At 45.1% G+C, this 16377-nt stretch overlaps 2 protein-coding genes across 2 annotated transcripts in view; one reads left to right on the top strand and one right to left on the bottom strand.

The window, feature by feature from the left end:
• The window catches only part of LOC141111128 (F-box only protein 6-like), a 128337-nt gene that overhangs the window by 46075 nt on the left and 65885 nt on the right, over positions 1 to 16377 (bottom strand). The gene's annotated exons all lie outside the window — the stretch shown is intronic.
• Positions 1 to 16377, top strand: part of LOC141111127 (F-box only protein 6-like) — a 51692-nt gene that overhangs the window by 7153 nt on the left and 28162 nt on the right. The window contains exons 2-3 of the mRNA XM_073603164.1: positions 2603 to 2738; positions 8645 to 8898. Coding sequence (XP_073459265.1) covers positions 2710 to 2738; positions 8645 to 8898 — 283 coding nt within the window. The 5' untranslated portion in view covers positions 2603 to 2709. The remainder of the gene's footprint in view (positions 1 to 2602; positions 2739 to 8644; positions 8899 to 16377) is intronic.

Raw genomic sequence — 16377 nt, 5'->3', positions numbered from 1 at the left:
GGGAAGACATAGAATTTACACTGAGGTCCTGAGATTCTGAAAATGACTGGGAGTATAGAGCGGTTAGCTGGAAAATGAATGCTAAAAGTTAACTTGTTCTGTGCGAATTGGGCAGGAAATGCTACATTTTCTGCAGATAGAATGTGCAAATGTGGAAAAATGCTGCATTATGGCCACTGGATGGCGCTGTCTATCATAGGAAATAAGTATGCTCCTCGGCTCCATCTAGTGGCCATAATGTAATATTTTCTGCATTCACACATTTGATTTTCAGAAAATACAGTTGGAAAAGTTAGATTTTGCCCTATTCGCACAGAATTTACATTTGATTTAGGTGGATGAATAACTATGCAAAATATTTATAAATACACTCGTTAATGTTAAATGAATTTCCTGCTCTCATACCCATCTTCCCTGACAACTTCAGTCCATAGCACCGGTCCCTACTAGTAATGTACTGACTATGCTGACCGCTCGTCTGCTGTCTGTCTTTGATTCACTTGATTCTTGATAGTCGGATAAATGACAGTAGGGAGATTCCCCCATCCAGATTTTGCTCTGGGGCCCCGTGATCTGTAGTCACACCCCTCAATAGAGAGGCGACGGTATCCCCATTTAGTTGTCCTAGTGACCTTCACTGGGATTGAAAGTGATAGGAAATCATAAAACCTGAGTTGTCACCAGAACGAGTATAAAGTGTTAATCTTCCAATGGGGACATTGGTTAGCCCCGTTTCACACTGCTGCAAATTGTCATGCGATTTGCTGCAGCTTGCAACACAGGAAGTCACATGACAAGTCGCAACACTTTCATTTCAATGGGTGCCATCTTAATTGGTGCACTACTTTTCTGCACCTTTGGTGCGACTTGAATGCCATAGACTGCAATGTTAAAATCACAAAGGTTGCAAGGGAGTCATATCTTTGTCTTATCTATGTGGCTACAACATGATCTGACTTCAAAGGGTTTTTTCTTAACCCTATAATCCACTCCCAGTCCATTTCCTGCTGTGTCACACTCTGTATTGTGTTGTTTGGGCAAAGCCAAAGTCACATGAAGTTGCAAGAAGGTCGAAATGCAAATGTTCACTGGCAGCAGTGTGAACTGAGCCTGAGGGTGACAACTAGCTAAGAGTGAATTTTCTCTTGTTTTCTGTTGTCTCTGAAACAGGTGAAGGGAAATCTCCCTAATGGGACACAGACAGCAGCAACAAACCTGACAGGGGTTATAACCCCCATATAGCAAGGATAACTTGCTACAAATTTGTGGCAGTGTTGAATTTTAGGTCTTGTTAACTTGCTGCACATTTTCACTGGCAAGTTGTACACCTGCAGAGTACTTGAAGCACAAGTTCTAGTTGACACTTTTCCAATTTGTAGCGCATTTGCATTGCAAGTCTCTAGCAAGTCGCAGTGGTGAGTCTACAGCAAGAGCTCTGCAAGTCTACAGCATGAAAATTCAGCCACAGTGACCCCATGTGGTGGGATGACTATTGCACAACAAACTGAACCAGAACTTGCAGCAGACCTGCAGAATGTTTGCAAAGAAAGTTGATCTGGAGTCATGCAATGCGGACTTGCTGTAATTGTGCAACAACCGTGTGAATCCTGGCAAGTCTACCAATAGCTTAACAAGTCATTTTCAAACTTGCAGCTCAATTGCTTGCTTTCCGGGTCCTTCCATATTCAGAAAGAAAAAAATATTTTTTTTTTACTGGCAGGATCAACTAGGGATGCCACATTTTCTTTAAGCCAGATCCAAACACTTTAGCAGCCTGGGACACCTTTGGGTGCCCCAAGAAGAGTAGTACTGTGGTGCGCATAGCGTGCCACAGCGAACAGTGATTGTGGCCAAATTGCTATTGCTGACATCATCACCCAGTGATGCCGAACCTGCCCCGAGACAGCCACCCGCACCTCCCGGACGGCAACAGATTTGCATACCTCCCAACATTTTGAGATGGGAATGAGGGACACCTACTAGCAAACATATGTAGGCATAAGACACGCGCCCTGCCACACCCCCTTAAAGGAGAATTAACCCAAAAAAAGGTTAATTAAATCCACAAGGACTTTTTTTTACCACTCCTATTCCTTTAAATTGGCTTTTAAATTTACAAATGCAGCAATTTAGAAATTGGATGAAAGGTTTAGCACTGGGAAACTATTTTGAAAGATAAAAAGTATATTTTAGATACAACTATATGGACCAGACCAAAATGAGGGACAAATGAGGGGCAAAGAGGGACAGAGGGACATTGCTCCAAATCAGGGACATTTGGGAGCTATGGATTTGTGTGTGACTATCTCGGTTACTCTGGGAGCCACAGCTTGGTCTGAATAATGTGTCCGGGTTTCAGTCTGCCTTTCTTTTTCGACCTCACCTACTATGTAACTATGCACCTGAACGACCACAACATACATGGATATACAAGGTAATACTGACATATAATCACACGCATAGGATGGACCAGTGTGAAAGGGGTCTTAGTGAAACTCATACGTCAAGCTCTGCATTGCAGGCAAGGGGACTTTCTCAGCTGGAATGTTTTTTTGTTTTTTTCTGTAGCATTAGTGGAAAGTTATTTTCTTTCTTCCCGTAGGTTGACACCGTGAGACCAAAGCTCTTCTTGGTGGGAAAAGTGCCATCGCTCATCTGCACTGTGCTGACAGAGGAGGGAGAGCGGCTGCTGGGGAGGTGACAGCTGACATGGGGGCCCAGCAGACCACGCAGCAGAGGTGAGACCGCACAGCTGACTCATTGATTCCTGGGCCTGGCCACATATTGGAAGCAGGCCTCTGCTTTCCTGTAAACAGGCAGGATTTTATTATATATTGTATTTCACAAGCTACCACCCCCAGGCGCTGTGAGCGAGAGGGCAGCGAGGGTGCCAAGGTGTGAAGATAGGGGCCTGGCAGACAGAGATATGTGGTCATAACATAGAAGAAATATCTGCACTGAAAATTTCTGTCACGTCTGTTGAAAACACGGGGGAATTAAATGTCAGCTCTGTGGATCGATATGCACCACTGCAAATCCCCATGCCTTTGCCTTTCTAGCCCTATGTTAATGCCTGGCTTGTCTAGCCTGCCTGGCCCTTACTGCTGGGCATTGCTACTGAGGAACTACAACTCCCAGCGTGACCTGTTAAGTTGCTAGTCCTCACTGCTAGGCATTGCTACTGAGGAACTACAAATCCAAGCGTGACTAGGGTTCCCACCTCATCCCTTTAAACCCAAACACATATTGATTACACAGGTTCTGTGGCTGATTAAGGTGGTAATTAAACTCACTTGGTGTCTTATCTGCATTAAATTCGCCTCAGAACCTGTGTAATTCATATGTTCGGTTTTAAAGGGATGAGGTGGCAACCCTAAGCTCACCGCTGGACATTGCTACTGAGGAACTACAACTCCCAGCGTGACCTGTCACACAAGTTGCTGGTCCTCAATGCTTGCTAATGCCACTGAGGGACTACAACTCCCAACATGACCTATCAGCCAAGGTGTCTTGCCCTCACTGCTGGTCAGTATTGCTGAGGAACTACAACTCCCAACATGATCTGTGAGCCAGGCTGCCTGGTCTTCACTGCTGAGCATTGCTGCTAAAGTACTACAACTCCCAGGCTGCCTGGGCTTCAATGCTTAATAGGCATGAGCCAGATGTACCTGGGATTGATTTGCTAGATGTTTGCCAAATTGTGGTGAAGTTTTGAATGTTAATCCAAACCCACAGAAGTCAATAGAAGAGGAATCTTTAAATGGTTAGGTCACCATTGCCAAAAACTGCCTATGCAGATAAGTGGTGTCTGTAGATGAGAACAAACTGTGCAGCTCTGACCAAAGCAGAATAATGTCCGTGTTAAGAGTGAATGCTGTTTATTTACCTCATGAAGCCCGACTTGAAAACTCCCAGGATGTTGCTAAGTGAGGCCTAGCTGAATTGTTCACCTTCTCCACCACAGGAGTGATCTCTCAAACTCTGCGCTCAAAGCTACTGCATCAGTGGAGAGAAAACGCATGTGAGGGGATTTGAGATACAGAAATCTCGTTCCTGTGATGGTGGATGTGAACAGTAAGAGCTAGGCCTCACTTAGCAACGACCTGGGAGTATTCCAGTCAGGCTTCATGGGGTATGTAAATCCTACCTCCCAACATTTGAGATGGGAATGAGGGACACCTACCAGCAAATGTATGTAGGCATGGGACACGCCCCCTGCCACACCCCCTTAAAGGAGAATTAACAAAAAAGGTTAATTAAATACACAAGGGCTTTTTTTACCACTACTATTCCTTTTATATTGGCTTTTAAAATGTACAAATGCAGCAATTTTAGAATTTGGAAGAAAGGTTTAGCGCTGGGAAACACCCTTTTTTTTTTTGAAAGATAAAAAGTGCATTTTATATACATCTATATGGATCAGACCAAAATGAGGGACAAATGAGGGACAAATGAGGAGAAATGAGGAGGAATGAGGGACAGAGGGACTTTGTTGCAAATCAGGGACAGTCCCCCTAAATCAGGGACAGCTGGGAGCTATGTGTAAATGGCCTACTCCTATAGTAAGGGCATTATTCAACAGTCTAATACTGCTGACACAAAGTGTTCACACTTCCACCTACTGGTTAAAAATGAATACATTTTAATTGGTGTATTTTTATTTATTTCTTTTGTGTGGCACGGTTTTTTTAAAATAATTAACCATTGTTCAACAGTAGCGCAGGAACCTTTTACTAAATCGGTGTGACTTGAGTCACACTAATTCGAACGGTTCCATTGCCGTTAAAGGGGCACGACATGTCATGCAACTTCGAACTCTTGAGTCACATGACAAATCAGCCCTAAAGTCAGATCTGCACAGTTTGCAAATCAATTTTGGTAATTTTCTAAAAAAAAAAAAAAAAAAAAAAAAAAAAGTTTTAAATTCCTTTTGGTGGGGAGCAGTGGTTTAACTACGTGCCGCCCGTCCACAATAGATTTACTGCGGATGGGAAGCACAGGCAGGCCCGACAACATACCTGTACATCGTGGCCTGTTTTCCCCGGGATAACACCTTCCAGAGCTCAAGTGGTTAATTATACTAAAGTAAGTTGTACTGCGGCAGGTTGGCGCGGCTGCGTGAATCGCCGTCATTGTACGTCGGCCGCTTTAAGAAGCTATAGGAGGCACGCGCCCGCTGCCGGAGCCGATGCCCGTGGCCACGATGTCCGCCAGCTACCCGCGATCGCTCCTCAGAGAGCCAGAATGGGGATCTGTCAATGTAAACAGACAGATCCGCGTTCTGACAGGGGAGATGAGCTCAGGCGTGTTCGCACAGCCCACGTGCAGAGCCCGCCAGGAATTTGGCACTGCGTTGCGCTAATCACAGGCAGCGAGACATTTCCCGATCTCTGCAGCCACGTATCGGGACAATGTCTCTCTGCTTGTGATTAGCGCAGTGCAGTGCCGACTTCCTGGCGGGCTCTGCACGTGGGCTGTGCGAACACGCCTGAGCTCATCCTTACAGGGGAGTAGAGAGAGATTTGCTGTTCCTAGTGATCAGGAAATCAGGATCAGGATCTCTCTCCTCTAGTCACTACACTCCCCCCACAGTTAGAAACACCTCCCTAGGGAACACTTAACCTCTTGATCACCCTCTAGTGTTAACCCCTTCCCTGCCAGTGACATTTATACAGTAGTCAGTGACTATTTTTAGCTCTGATTGCTGTATAAATATCACTGGTCCCAAAAAAAGTGTCTGATCCTTTTGCCGCAATGTCGTAGACCCGCTAAAAATTGAAGATCACTGCCATTACTAGTAAATAATAATAATAAAAAATAAATAAATAATAAAAATGCCATAAATCTATCCCCCATTTTGTCGACGCTGTACCTTTTGCACAAACCAATCAATATACGCTTATTGCAATTTTTATTTTTTTTTACCTAAAACAAGTAGAAGAATACATATTGGCCTAATGAAGAAATTAATTTTTTTAAAATTTATATTTATTTATTTATTATAGCAAAAAGTAAAAAAATATATATTTTTTTTAAATTGCCTTTTTTCTTTATAACGCAAAAAATAAAAACAGCAGAGGTGCTCAAATACCACCAAAAGAAAGCTCTAATTGTGGGGAAAAAAAGGACATACATTTTGTTTGGGTACAAAGTCGCATGACCGCGCAATTATCAGTTAAAGGGACACAGTGCCATATTGCAAAAAATGGCCTGGTCATTAAGGGGGCGAATCCTTTCTGGTCCTTAGTGGTTAAAGAAAATACCTGATTCACTCTCTTTGTGAACAAAGTGTCTGGGAGGTGAATAGGGGAGCCTACCCAAAAAATAGGCATTGGGTTCCCCCTAAAATACATACCAGACCTTTTATCCTTAAAGCGGGTCTGTGATGGATGAACAGACAAAAAAAAGGCATGGGGTCTCCCTCAAAATCCACATCAGACCAAGCATGCAGCCTGGCTGGCCAGTAAAGATGGGGCCACCAAGCATCTGCCCCCCCCTTTGAACCAGACCAGGCCACATGTCCTCAACATGGAGAGGATACCTTGCCAGCCAGGGAGGGCCTCTTCCCCACAACCCTGTCCCAGTGGTTGTGGGGGGTCTGCAGGCAAGGGGCTTATTTGAATCTGGAAGTACCCTTCAAAAATAAATATCAGATACCAGCCCCTCATGTGAATGAGTAAGGGGTAGGTACACAGTACCCCTACTTATTCATTAAAAGTAAACAGTGAATATTGAGACCACACACTTTGGAAAATCATTTATATAAAAAAGTCCCATGGTGTAAATCAATTGTCAAGCCAACTGTCCAACGATGCAGATCCTTGTCAATCATGGGAAACAAAGCCCACCAATAAAAATAAACCACCAAAATATCCACTGCCCACAGAGACTTGTGTCAAATGAAAGATCCCAACTGTCAGCTGAATTGTAAATACATGGGTGGGGATGGTGGTCGATGTCACTGACATCACTGACATGTGACACAGATGTCACATATGGACATGGCCACTTTTGAACAGTGATGTTAGCCATAATCCCCGCGTCCGTTAGGTGTGCACGGGCGCCACCGCCATCCATGCGTCCGGCTCCCTAATCTACATACATGGCACCAGAAGCATGGATTCCTATGGGGGGGGGGGTATGAAGCACGTGATTAGAGCCTGAGGCTCTAATAGGCTTCAAAAAAGGGTGGGCTTAGGACGCAGAGCACTTCGCTCCGAGCCCACCCAGTTGTGTGAGAATAGCTAATAAATATTCTGTGGTGCGCTACGTACAAAGTGCAGGGTTCAGGAGTGCGCTACGTATGGAGCGCAGAGTTCAGGAGTGCGCTACGTACAGAGCACAGAGTTCAGGAGTATGCAACGCACGGAGCCCTAAGTATGAAGTGCAGAGTTCAGGAGTGTGCTATCTATGTATGGAGTGCAGAGTTCAAGAGTGCGCTACGTACAGCGTGCAGGGTTCAGGAGTGCGTTACGTATGAAGCGCAGGGTTCAGAAATGCATTACGTACAGAGCGCAGTGTTCAGGGGTGCGCTACATGCAGATTGCAGGGTTCAGGAGTATGCTACATACAGAGTGCAGGGTTCAGAGGTGCATTACGTACAGAGCGCAGTGTTCAGGGGTGCGCTACGTACAGATTGCAGGGTTCAGATGTATGCTACGTACTGAGTGCTGGATTCAGGGGTGTGGTACGTATAGAGTGCAGGGTTCAGGGGTGTGGTATATAGAGAGTACAGGGTTCAGGAGTGCGGTATGTAGAGAGTGCAGGGTTCAGGAGTGCGGTATGTAGAGAGCGCAGGGTTCAGGGGTGCACTACATACAGAGTGCAGGGTTCAGGAGTATGCTACATACAGAGTGCTGGATTCAAGGGTGTGGTACGTATAGAGTGCAGGGTTCAGGGGTGTGGTACATAGAGAGTACAGGGTTCAGGAGTGCGGTATGTAGAGAGTGCAGGGTTCAGGAGTGCGGTATGTAGAGAGCTCAGGGTTCAGGGGTGCACTACATACAGAGTGCAGGGTTCAGGAGTATGCTACATACAGAGTGCTGGATTCAAGGGTGTGGTATGTATAGAGTGGAGGGTGCAGGGGTGCAGTATGTACAGAGTGCATGGTTTAGGGGTGCGCTATGCAGAGTGTGTGCAACATCCCAACCCCAACACCCCCCAAGTTTCCGTGCATCTCTACTCTCTCCTACCTAGCCCGACTCTAGTCCAAGTATTTGGCTCTAGTACCTCCCTGTGTAGGTGGCTCTACTACCCGTGTATTCGGGCTCTAGTACATCCCTGTGTAGGTGGCTTTGCCTTGCCTTGCAGGGAGCTCATTCTCTTTCCCAGATTCTGGAGATCTGTCCCCGTCGTTCCCCACCATGAGTGTGTGCAGGCATCTGTTAGATCCAGGAGCCGCTGAGAGCAAAGATGTCTCTTGTAATCACAGAAGGCTTCTGCATTTACACATGGCAGCAGGGAGCGGGAGAAGAGGGTGAGAGCCAGAGGTGGAATGGAGTTCCGCCATGTTCCAGCTGAAAAACTGGGTGTGAGGGCCACATAATAAAGCCTGGTGGGACGGAAGTGGCCAGCGTGCCCTGTCTTTGACATATGTGTTCTATGCAGATCAAATGTGTGAATATTATATTTTTGTTTCTTGCAGCCCGTGGAGCATGTTGCCAGAAGACGTATTGCTGGAGATTCTAGCCCTGGTCCCGGCTGTGGATCTGATCCATCGCTGCCGGCTGGTCTGCAGTCAGTGGACGAAAGTAATCGATTCTGCAACGCTGTGGAAGCTAAAATGTCAGCGTGCTGGCTACATCAAAAAAGACTGCCAGAAACATCCCAAAGACTGGAAGATCTTCCACTACCTGTCCAGCCACAAGAAGAACCTGCTTCAAAATCCATGTGCGCTGGGTGAGCAATTTGTTATGATCCTGGACTTCTCTGTAACTTTAAAACTCTGATTTAATAAGATCCACTTTTTATCATTAAAGAAATATCTTCCAGTTAGTGACTTTGTCTAGGCTGCGATAATGTCATTAGTCTGCTGCAGGCAGAAGAAAGCATTTCCTCAGTTTCCTCTCCCCCAATGATCAGACTGCAACATTATAAATTTGTAGCAAGTCACAAGGTGAGAGGCTGCAGCAGCGGCTGATCTGTGTCAAACATTTGTGAACACAGGCAAAAATTGCACCCTAATATAACAATATCTACACAGTAGGGGAGATTTACAAAAGCCGGAGCACTCAGAATCTGATGTAGCTCTGCATGGTAGCCAATTAGCTTCTTTCTTTAGCTTGTTCAATTAAGCTTTGATAAAATAACCTGGAAGATGATTGGTTTCTATTCAGAGCTGCACCAGCTTTTGCACTCTCCAGTTTTAGTAAATCTCCCCCAGTATTCAAGGCCAGATTAGGATCAGTAACACAAGAAAATGATCTGTATAGAAGAGGTGATCCCAGCAGAGGGGTCCTGTTTTTGATGACTACAGGTTCCAGTGATAGAAATCCATCACTAGGTGTCAACATAGACTTCTACACCATCAATAACGTCTTTGTCCATCTCAAAATTCACACTAGACGAGTTCCTGTAAGATAACAGATGGAAGGGGAAGATCAGGTACATATTAGGGGAGCTTAATCCCCATGATTAAGCTGCAGGGGTGGATTGAAACGCGTAGGAGGATGTGGCCTGCTTGGAGCCCAAGCTGAGGCTTTCATATCTATTCACATAGCTGTCCTAAAATCATATCAATCTACCTATTTCACCAATAAAGTGCAATTCATTCATGAAAAGAATCATGCAGCAAATGTACTGTACCATTATACAATACTACTATTAAAGTCCAAATAATAAATGTCCATATGTAAAATAATCTTTATACATCAGAAATATATTAAAGTGCTTCAAAAATTCTTCATATGGTGCTCCATATACAAAGGCCCCTGGTGGTGGACCCTTTCCTCATCTTCATAACATAGTAGGGGTTGTTCTGTAGTCCCCAGAGAGAACTGTCAACATTGCTAACTGTTATGCCCCGTACACACGGTCCGATTTTGCGACAGAAAATGTTCGATGGGAGCTCGTTGTCGGAAATTCCCGACCGTGTGTAGGCTCCATCGGACATTTTCCATTGGAATTTCCGACACACAAAATTTGAGATCTGGATCTCAAATTTTCCGACAACAAAATCCGTTGTCAGAAATTCCGATCGTGTGTACACAATTCCGACGCACAAAGTTCCACGCATGCTCGGAATCGAGTAGAAGAGCCGCACTGGCTATTGAACTTCATTTTTCTTGGCTCGTCGTACGTGTTGTACGTCACCGCGTTCTTGCCGTTCGGAATTTCCAACAAGATTTGTGCCACCGTGTGTATGCAAGACAAGTTTGAGCCAACATCCGTCGGAAAAAATCCTAGGATTTTGTTGTCGGAAAATCCTATTGTGTGTACGCGGCATTAGTAGTACAGCAGAGGCAGAGAGTACAGAAAGGTATTAACCACTTGACGACCGCCTCACGCCGATGTACGTCGGCAAAGTGGCACGGACAGGCAAAATCACGTACATGTACGTGATTTGCCTTCCGCGGGTGGGGGGTCCGATCGGACCCCCCCCCCGGTGCCCGAGGCGGTCGTCTTTTGTCCAGCGGCGATCAGTGATGAGGGGGAGACCATCCGTTCGTGGCCCCCCCCTCGCGATCGCCGCCGGCCAGTGAGAACACTCCTTTGCTGCTGTATGCTAAACAGCAGCAAAGGAAGTGATGTCATCTCCCCTCGGGTCAGTATTTTCCGTTCCGGCCCGAGGAGAGAAGACATCTATGTGAGTGCACAACACACACACACACACAGTAGAACATGCCAGGCACACAAAACACCCCGATCCCCCCCGATCGCCCCCCGATCCCCCCCCAATCACCCCCCCCCCCCCCCCCCGTCACAAACTGACACCAGCAGTTTTTTTTTTTTTTTTTTTTTTCTGATTACTGCATAGTGTCAGTTTGTGACAGTTACAGTGTTGGGACAGTGAGTATTACCCCCCTTTAGGTCTAGGGTACCCCCCTAACCCCCCCTAATAAAGTTTTAACCCCTTGATCACCCCCTGTCACCAGTGTCACTAAGCGATCATTTTTCTGATCGCTGTATTAGTGTCACTGGTGACGCTAGTTAGTGAGGTAAATATTTAGGTTCGCCGTCAGCGTTTTATAGCGTCAGGGACCCCCATATACTACCTAATAAATGTTTTAACCCCTTGATTGCCCCCTAGTTAACCCTTTCACCACTGATCACCGTATAACCGTTACGGATGACGCTGGTTAGTTCGTTTATTTTTTATAGTGTCAGGGCACCCGCCGTTTATTACCGAATAAAGGTTTAGCCCCCTGATCGCCCGGCGGTGATATGCGTCGCCCCAGGCAGCGTCAGATTAGCGCCAGTACCGCTAACACCCACGCATGCAGCATACGCCTCCCTTAGTGGTATAGTATCTGATCGGATCAATATCTGATCCGATCAGATCTATACTAGCGTCCCCAGCAGTTTAGGGTTCCCAAAAACGCAGTGTTAGCGGGATCAGCCCAGATACCTGCTAGCACCTGCGTTTTGTGCCTCCGCCCGGCCCAGCCCACCCAAGTGCAGTATCGATCGATCACTGTCACTTACAAAACACTAAACGCATAACTGCAGCGTTCGCAGAGTCAGGCCTGATCCCTGCGATCGCTAACAGTTTTTTTGGTAGCATTTTGGTGAACTGGCAAGCACCAGCCCCAGGCGTCAGGTTAGCGCCAGTACCGCTAACACCCACGCACGCAGCATACGCCTCCCTTAGTGGTATAGTATCTGAACGGATCAATATCTGATCCGATCAGATCTATACTAGCGTCCCCAGCAGTTTAGGGTTCCCAAAAACGCAGTGTTAGCGGAATCAGCCCAGATACCTGCTAGCACCTGCGTTTTGCCCCTCCGCCCGGCCCAGCCCAGCCCACCCAAGTGCAGTATCGATCGATCACTGACACTTACAAAACACTAAACGCATAACTGCAGCGTTCGCAGAGTCAGGCCTGATCCCTGCGATCGCTAACAGTTTTTTTTGTAGCGTTTTGGTGAACTGGCAAGCACCAGCCCCAGGCAGCGTCAGATTAGCGCCAGTACCGCTAACACCCACGCACGCACCGTACACCTCCCTTAGTGGTATAGTATCTGATCGCATCAATATCTGATCCGATCAGATCTATACTAGCGTCACCAGCAGTTTAGGGTTCCCAAAAACGCAGTGTTAGCGGGATCAGCCCAGATACCTGCTAGCACCTGCGTTTTGCCCCTCCGCCCGGCCCGGCACAGCCCACCCAAGTGCAGTATCGATCGATCACTGACACTTACAAAACACTAAACGCATAACTGCAGCGTTCGCAGAGTCAGGCCTGATCCCTGCGATCGCTAACTTTTTTTGGTAGCGTTTTGGTGAACTGGCAAGCTCCAGCGGCCTAGTACACCCCGGTCGTAGTCAAACCAGCACTGCAGTAACACTTGGTGACGCGGCGAGTCCCATAAGTGCAGTTGAAGCTGGTGAGGTGGCAAGCACAAGTAGTGTCCCGCTGTCACCAAAAAGACAAACACAGGCCCATCGTGCCCATAGTGCCCTTCCTGCTGCATTCGCCAATCCTAATTGGGAACCCACCACTTCTGCAGCGCCCGTACTTCCCCCATTCACATCCCCAACCAAATGCAGTCGGCTGCATGAGAGGCATTTTTATGTCCTCCCGAGTACCCCTACCCAACGAACCCCCAAAAAAGATGTTGTGTCTGCAGTAAGAGCGCGGATATAGGCGTGACACCCGCTATTATTGTCCCTCCTGTCCTGACAATCCTGGTCTTGCATTGGTGAATGTTTTGAACGCTACCATTCACTAGTTGAGTATTAGCGTAGGGTACAGCATTGCACAGACTAGGCACACTTTCACAGGGTCTCCCAAGATGCCATCGCATTTTGAGAGACCCGAACCTGGAACCGGTTACCGTTATAAAAGTTAGTTACAAAAAAAGTGTAAAAAAAAAAAAAATATGAAATAAAAAAAAATAGTTGTTGTTTTATTGTTCTCTCTCTCTCTATTCTCTCTCTCTATTGTTCTGCTCTTTTTTACTGTATTCTATTCTGCAATGTTTTATTGTTATTGTTATTGTTATTATGTTTTATCATGTTTGTTTTTCAGGTGTGTAATTATTTACACTTTACTGTGCTTTATTGTTAACCATTGTTAACCATTTTTTTGTCTTCAGGTACGCCATTCACGACTTTGAGTGGTTATACCAGAATGATGCCTGCAGGTTTAGGTATCATCTTGGTATCATTCTTTTCAGCCAGCGGTCGGCTTTCATGTAAAAGCAATCCTAGCGGCTAATTAGCCTCTAGACTGCTTTTACAAGCCGTGGGAGGGAATGCCCCCCCCCCCCCACCGTCTTCCGTGTTTTTCTCTGGCTCTCCTGTCTCAACAGGGAACCTGAGAATGCAGCCGGTGATTCAGCCAGCTGACCATAGAGCTGATCAGAGACCAGAGTGGCTCCAAACATCTCTATGGCCTAAGAAACCGGAAGCTACGAGTATTTCATGACTTAGATTTCGCCGGATGTAAATAGCGCCATTGGGAAATTGGGGAAGCATTTTATCACACCGATCTTGGTGTGGTCAGATGCTTTGAGGGCAGAGGAGAGATCTAGGGTCTAATAGACCACAATTTTTTCAAAAAAGAGTACCTGTCACTACCTATTGCTATCATAGGGGATATTTACATTCCCCGAGATAACAATAAAAATGATTAAAAAAAAAAATATGAAAGGAACAGTTTAAAAGTAAGATTAAAAAAGAAAAAAAATAATAAAGAAAAAAAAAAAAAAAAAAAAAAACACCCCTGTCGCCCCCTGCTCTCGCGCTAAGGCGAACGCAAGCGGCGGTCTGTCGTCAAACATAAACAGCAATTGCACCATGCATGTGAGGTATCACCGCGAAGGCCAGATCGAGTGCAGTAATTTTTCCAGTAGACCTCCTCTGTAAATCTAAAGTGGTAACCTGTAAAGGCTTTTGAAGGCTTTTAAACATGTATTTATTTTGTTGCCACTGCACGTTTGTGCGCAATTTTAAAGCATGTCATGTTTGGTATCCATGTACTCGGCCTAAGATCATCTTTTTTATTTCATCAAACATTTGGGCAATATAGCGTGTTTTAGTGCATTAAAATTAAAAAAAGTGTGTTTTTTCCCCAAAAAATGCGTTTGAAAAATCGCTGCGCAATTACTGTGTGAAAAAAAAAAATGAAACACCCACCATTTTAATCTGTAGGGCATTTGCTTTAAAAAAATATATAATGTTTGGGGGTTCAAAGTAATTTTTTTGCAAAAAAAAAAAACTTTTTCATGTAAACAATAAGTGTCAGAAAGGGCTTTGTCTTCAAGTGGTTAGAAGAGTGGGTGATGTGTGACATAAGCTTCTAAATGTTGTGCATAAAATGCCAGGACAGTTCAAAACCCCCCCAAATGACCCCATTTTGGAAAGTAGACACCCCAAGCTATTTGCTGAGAGGCATGTCGAGTCCATGGAATATTTTATATTGCGACACAAGTTGCGGGAAAGAGACAAATTTTTTTTTTTTTGCACAAAGTTGTCACTAAATGATATATTGCTCAAACATGCCATGGAAATATGTGAAATTACACCCCAAAATACATTCTGCTGCTTCTCCTGAGTACGGGGATACCACATGTGTGAGACTTTTTGGGAGCCTAGCCGCGTACGGGACCCCGAAAACCAAGCACCGCCTTCAGGCTTTCTAAGGGTGTGAATTTTTGATTTCACTCTTCACTGCCTATCACAGTTTCGGAGGCCATGGAATGCCCAGGTGGCACAAAACCCCCCCAAATTACCCCATTTTGGAAAGTAGACACCCCAAGCTATTTGCTGAGAGGTATAGTGAGTATTTTGCAGACCTCACTTTTTGTCACAAAGTTTTGAAAATTGAAAAAAGAAAAAAAAAAATGTTTTTTCTTGTCTTTCTTCATTTTCAAAAACAAATGAGAGCTGCAAAATACTCACCATGCCTTTCAGCAAATAGCTTGGGGTGTCTACTTTCCAAAATGGGGTCATTTGGGGGGGTTTTGTGCCACCTGGGCATTCCATGGCCTCCGAAACTGTGATAGGCAGTAAAGAGTGAAATCAAAAATTTTCACCCTTAGAAATCCTGAAGGCAGTGATTGGTTTTCGGGGTCCAGTACGCGGCTAGGCTCCCAAAAAGTCCCACACATGTGGTATCCCCATACTCAGGAGAAGCAGCTAAATGTATTTTGGGGTGCAATTCCACATATGCCCATGGCCTGTGTGAGCAATATATCATTTAGTGACAACTTTATGAAAAAAAAAAAAAAAAAAAAGTGTCACTTTCCCGCAACTTGTGTCAAAATATAAAATATTCCATGGACTCAATATGCCTATCAGCAAATAGCTTGGGGTGTCTACTTTCCAAAATGGGGTCATTTTGGGGGGTTTTGTGCCACCTGGGCATTCCATGGCCTCCGAAACTGTGATAGGCAGTGAAGAGTGAAAGCAAAAATTTACACCCTTAGAAATCCTGAAGGCGGTGATTGGTTTTCGGGGCCCCGTACGCGGCTAGGCTCCCAAAAAGTCCCACACATGTGGTATCCCCATACTCAGGAGAAGCAGCTAAATGTATTTTGGGGTGCAATTCCACATAGGCCCATGGCCTGTGTGAGCAATATATCATTTAGTGACGACTTTTTGTAAATATTTTTTTTTTTTTTTTGTCATTTTTCAATCACTTGGGACAAAAAAAATAAATATTCAATGGGTTCAACATGCCTCTCAGCAATTTCCTTGGGGTGTCTACTTTCCAAAATGGGGTCATTTGGGGGGGTTTTGTACTGCCCTGCCATTTTAGCACCTCAAGAAATGACATAGGCAGTCATAAACTAAAAGCTGTGTAAATTCCAGAAAATGTACCCTAGTTTGTAGACGCTATAACTTTTGCGCAAACCAATAAATATACGCTTATTGACATTTTTTTTACCAAAGACATGTGGCCGAATACATTTTGGCCTAAATGTATGACTAAAATTGAGTTTATTGGATTTTTTTTATAACAAAAAGTAGAAAATATCATTTTTTTTCAAAATTTTCGGTCTTTTTCCGTTTATAGCGCAAAAAATAAAAACCGCAGAGGTGATCAAATACCATCAAAAGAAAGCTCTATTTGTGGGAAGAAAAGGACGCAAATTTCGTTTGGGTACAGCATTGCATGACCGCGCAATTAGCAGTTAAAGCGACGCAGTGCCAAATTGGAAAAAGACCTCTGGTCCTTAGGCAGCATAATGGTCCGGGGCTCAAGTGGTTAA

Source organism: Aquarana catesbeiana, linkage group LG10 (assembly GCF_042186555.1).
Source record: "Aquarana catesbeiana isolate 2022-GZ linkage group LG10, ASM4218655v1, whole genome shotgun sequence".
NCBI classification, from domain to species: Eukaryota; Metazoa; Chordata; class Amphibia; order Anura; family Ranidae; genus Aquarana; species Aquarana catesbeiana.
This window is presented reverse-complemented; position numbering and strand designations above follow the sequence as displayed.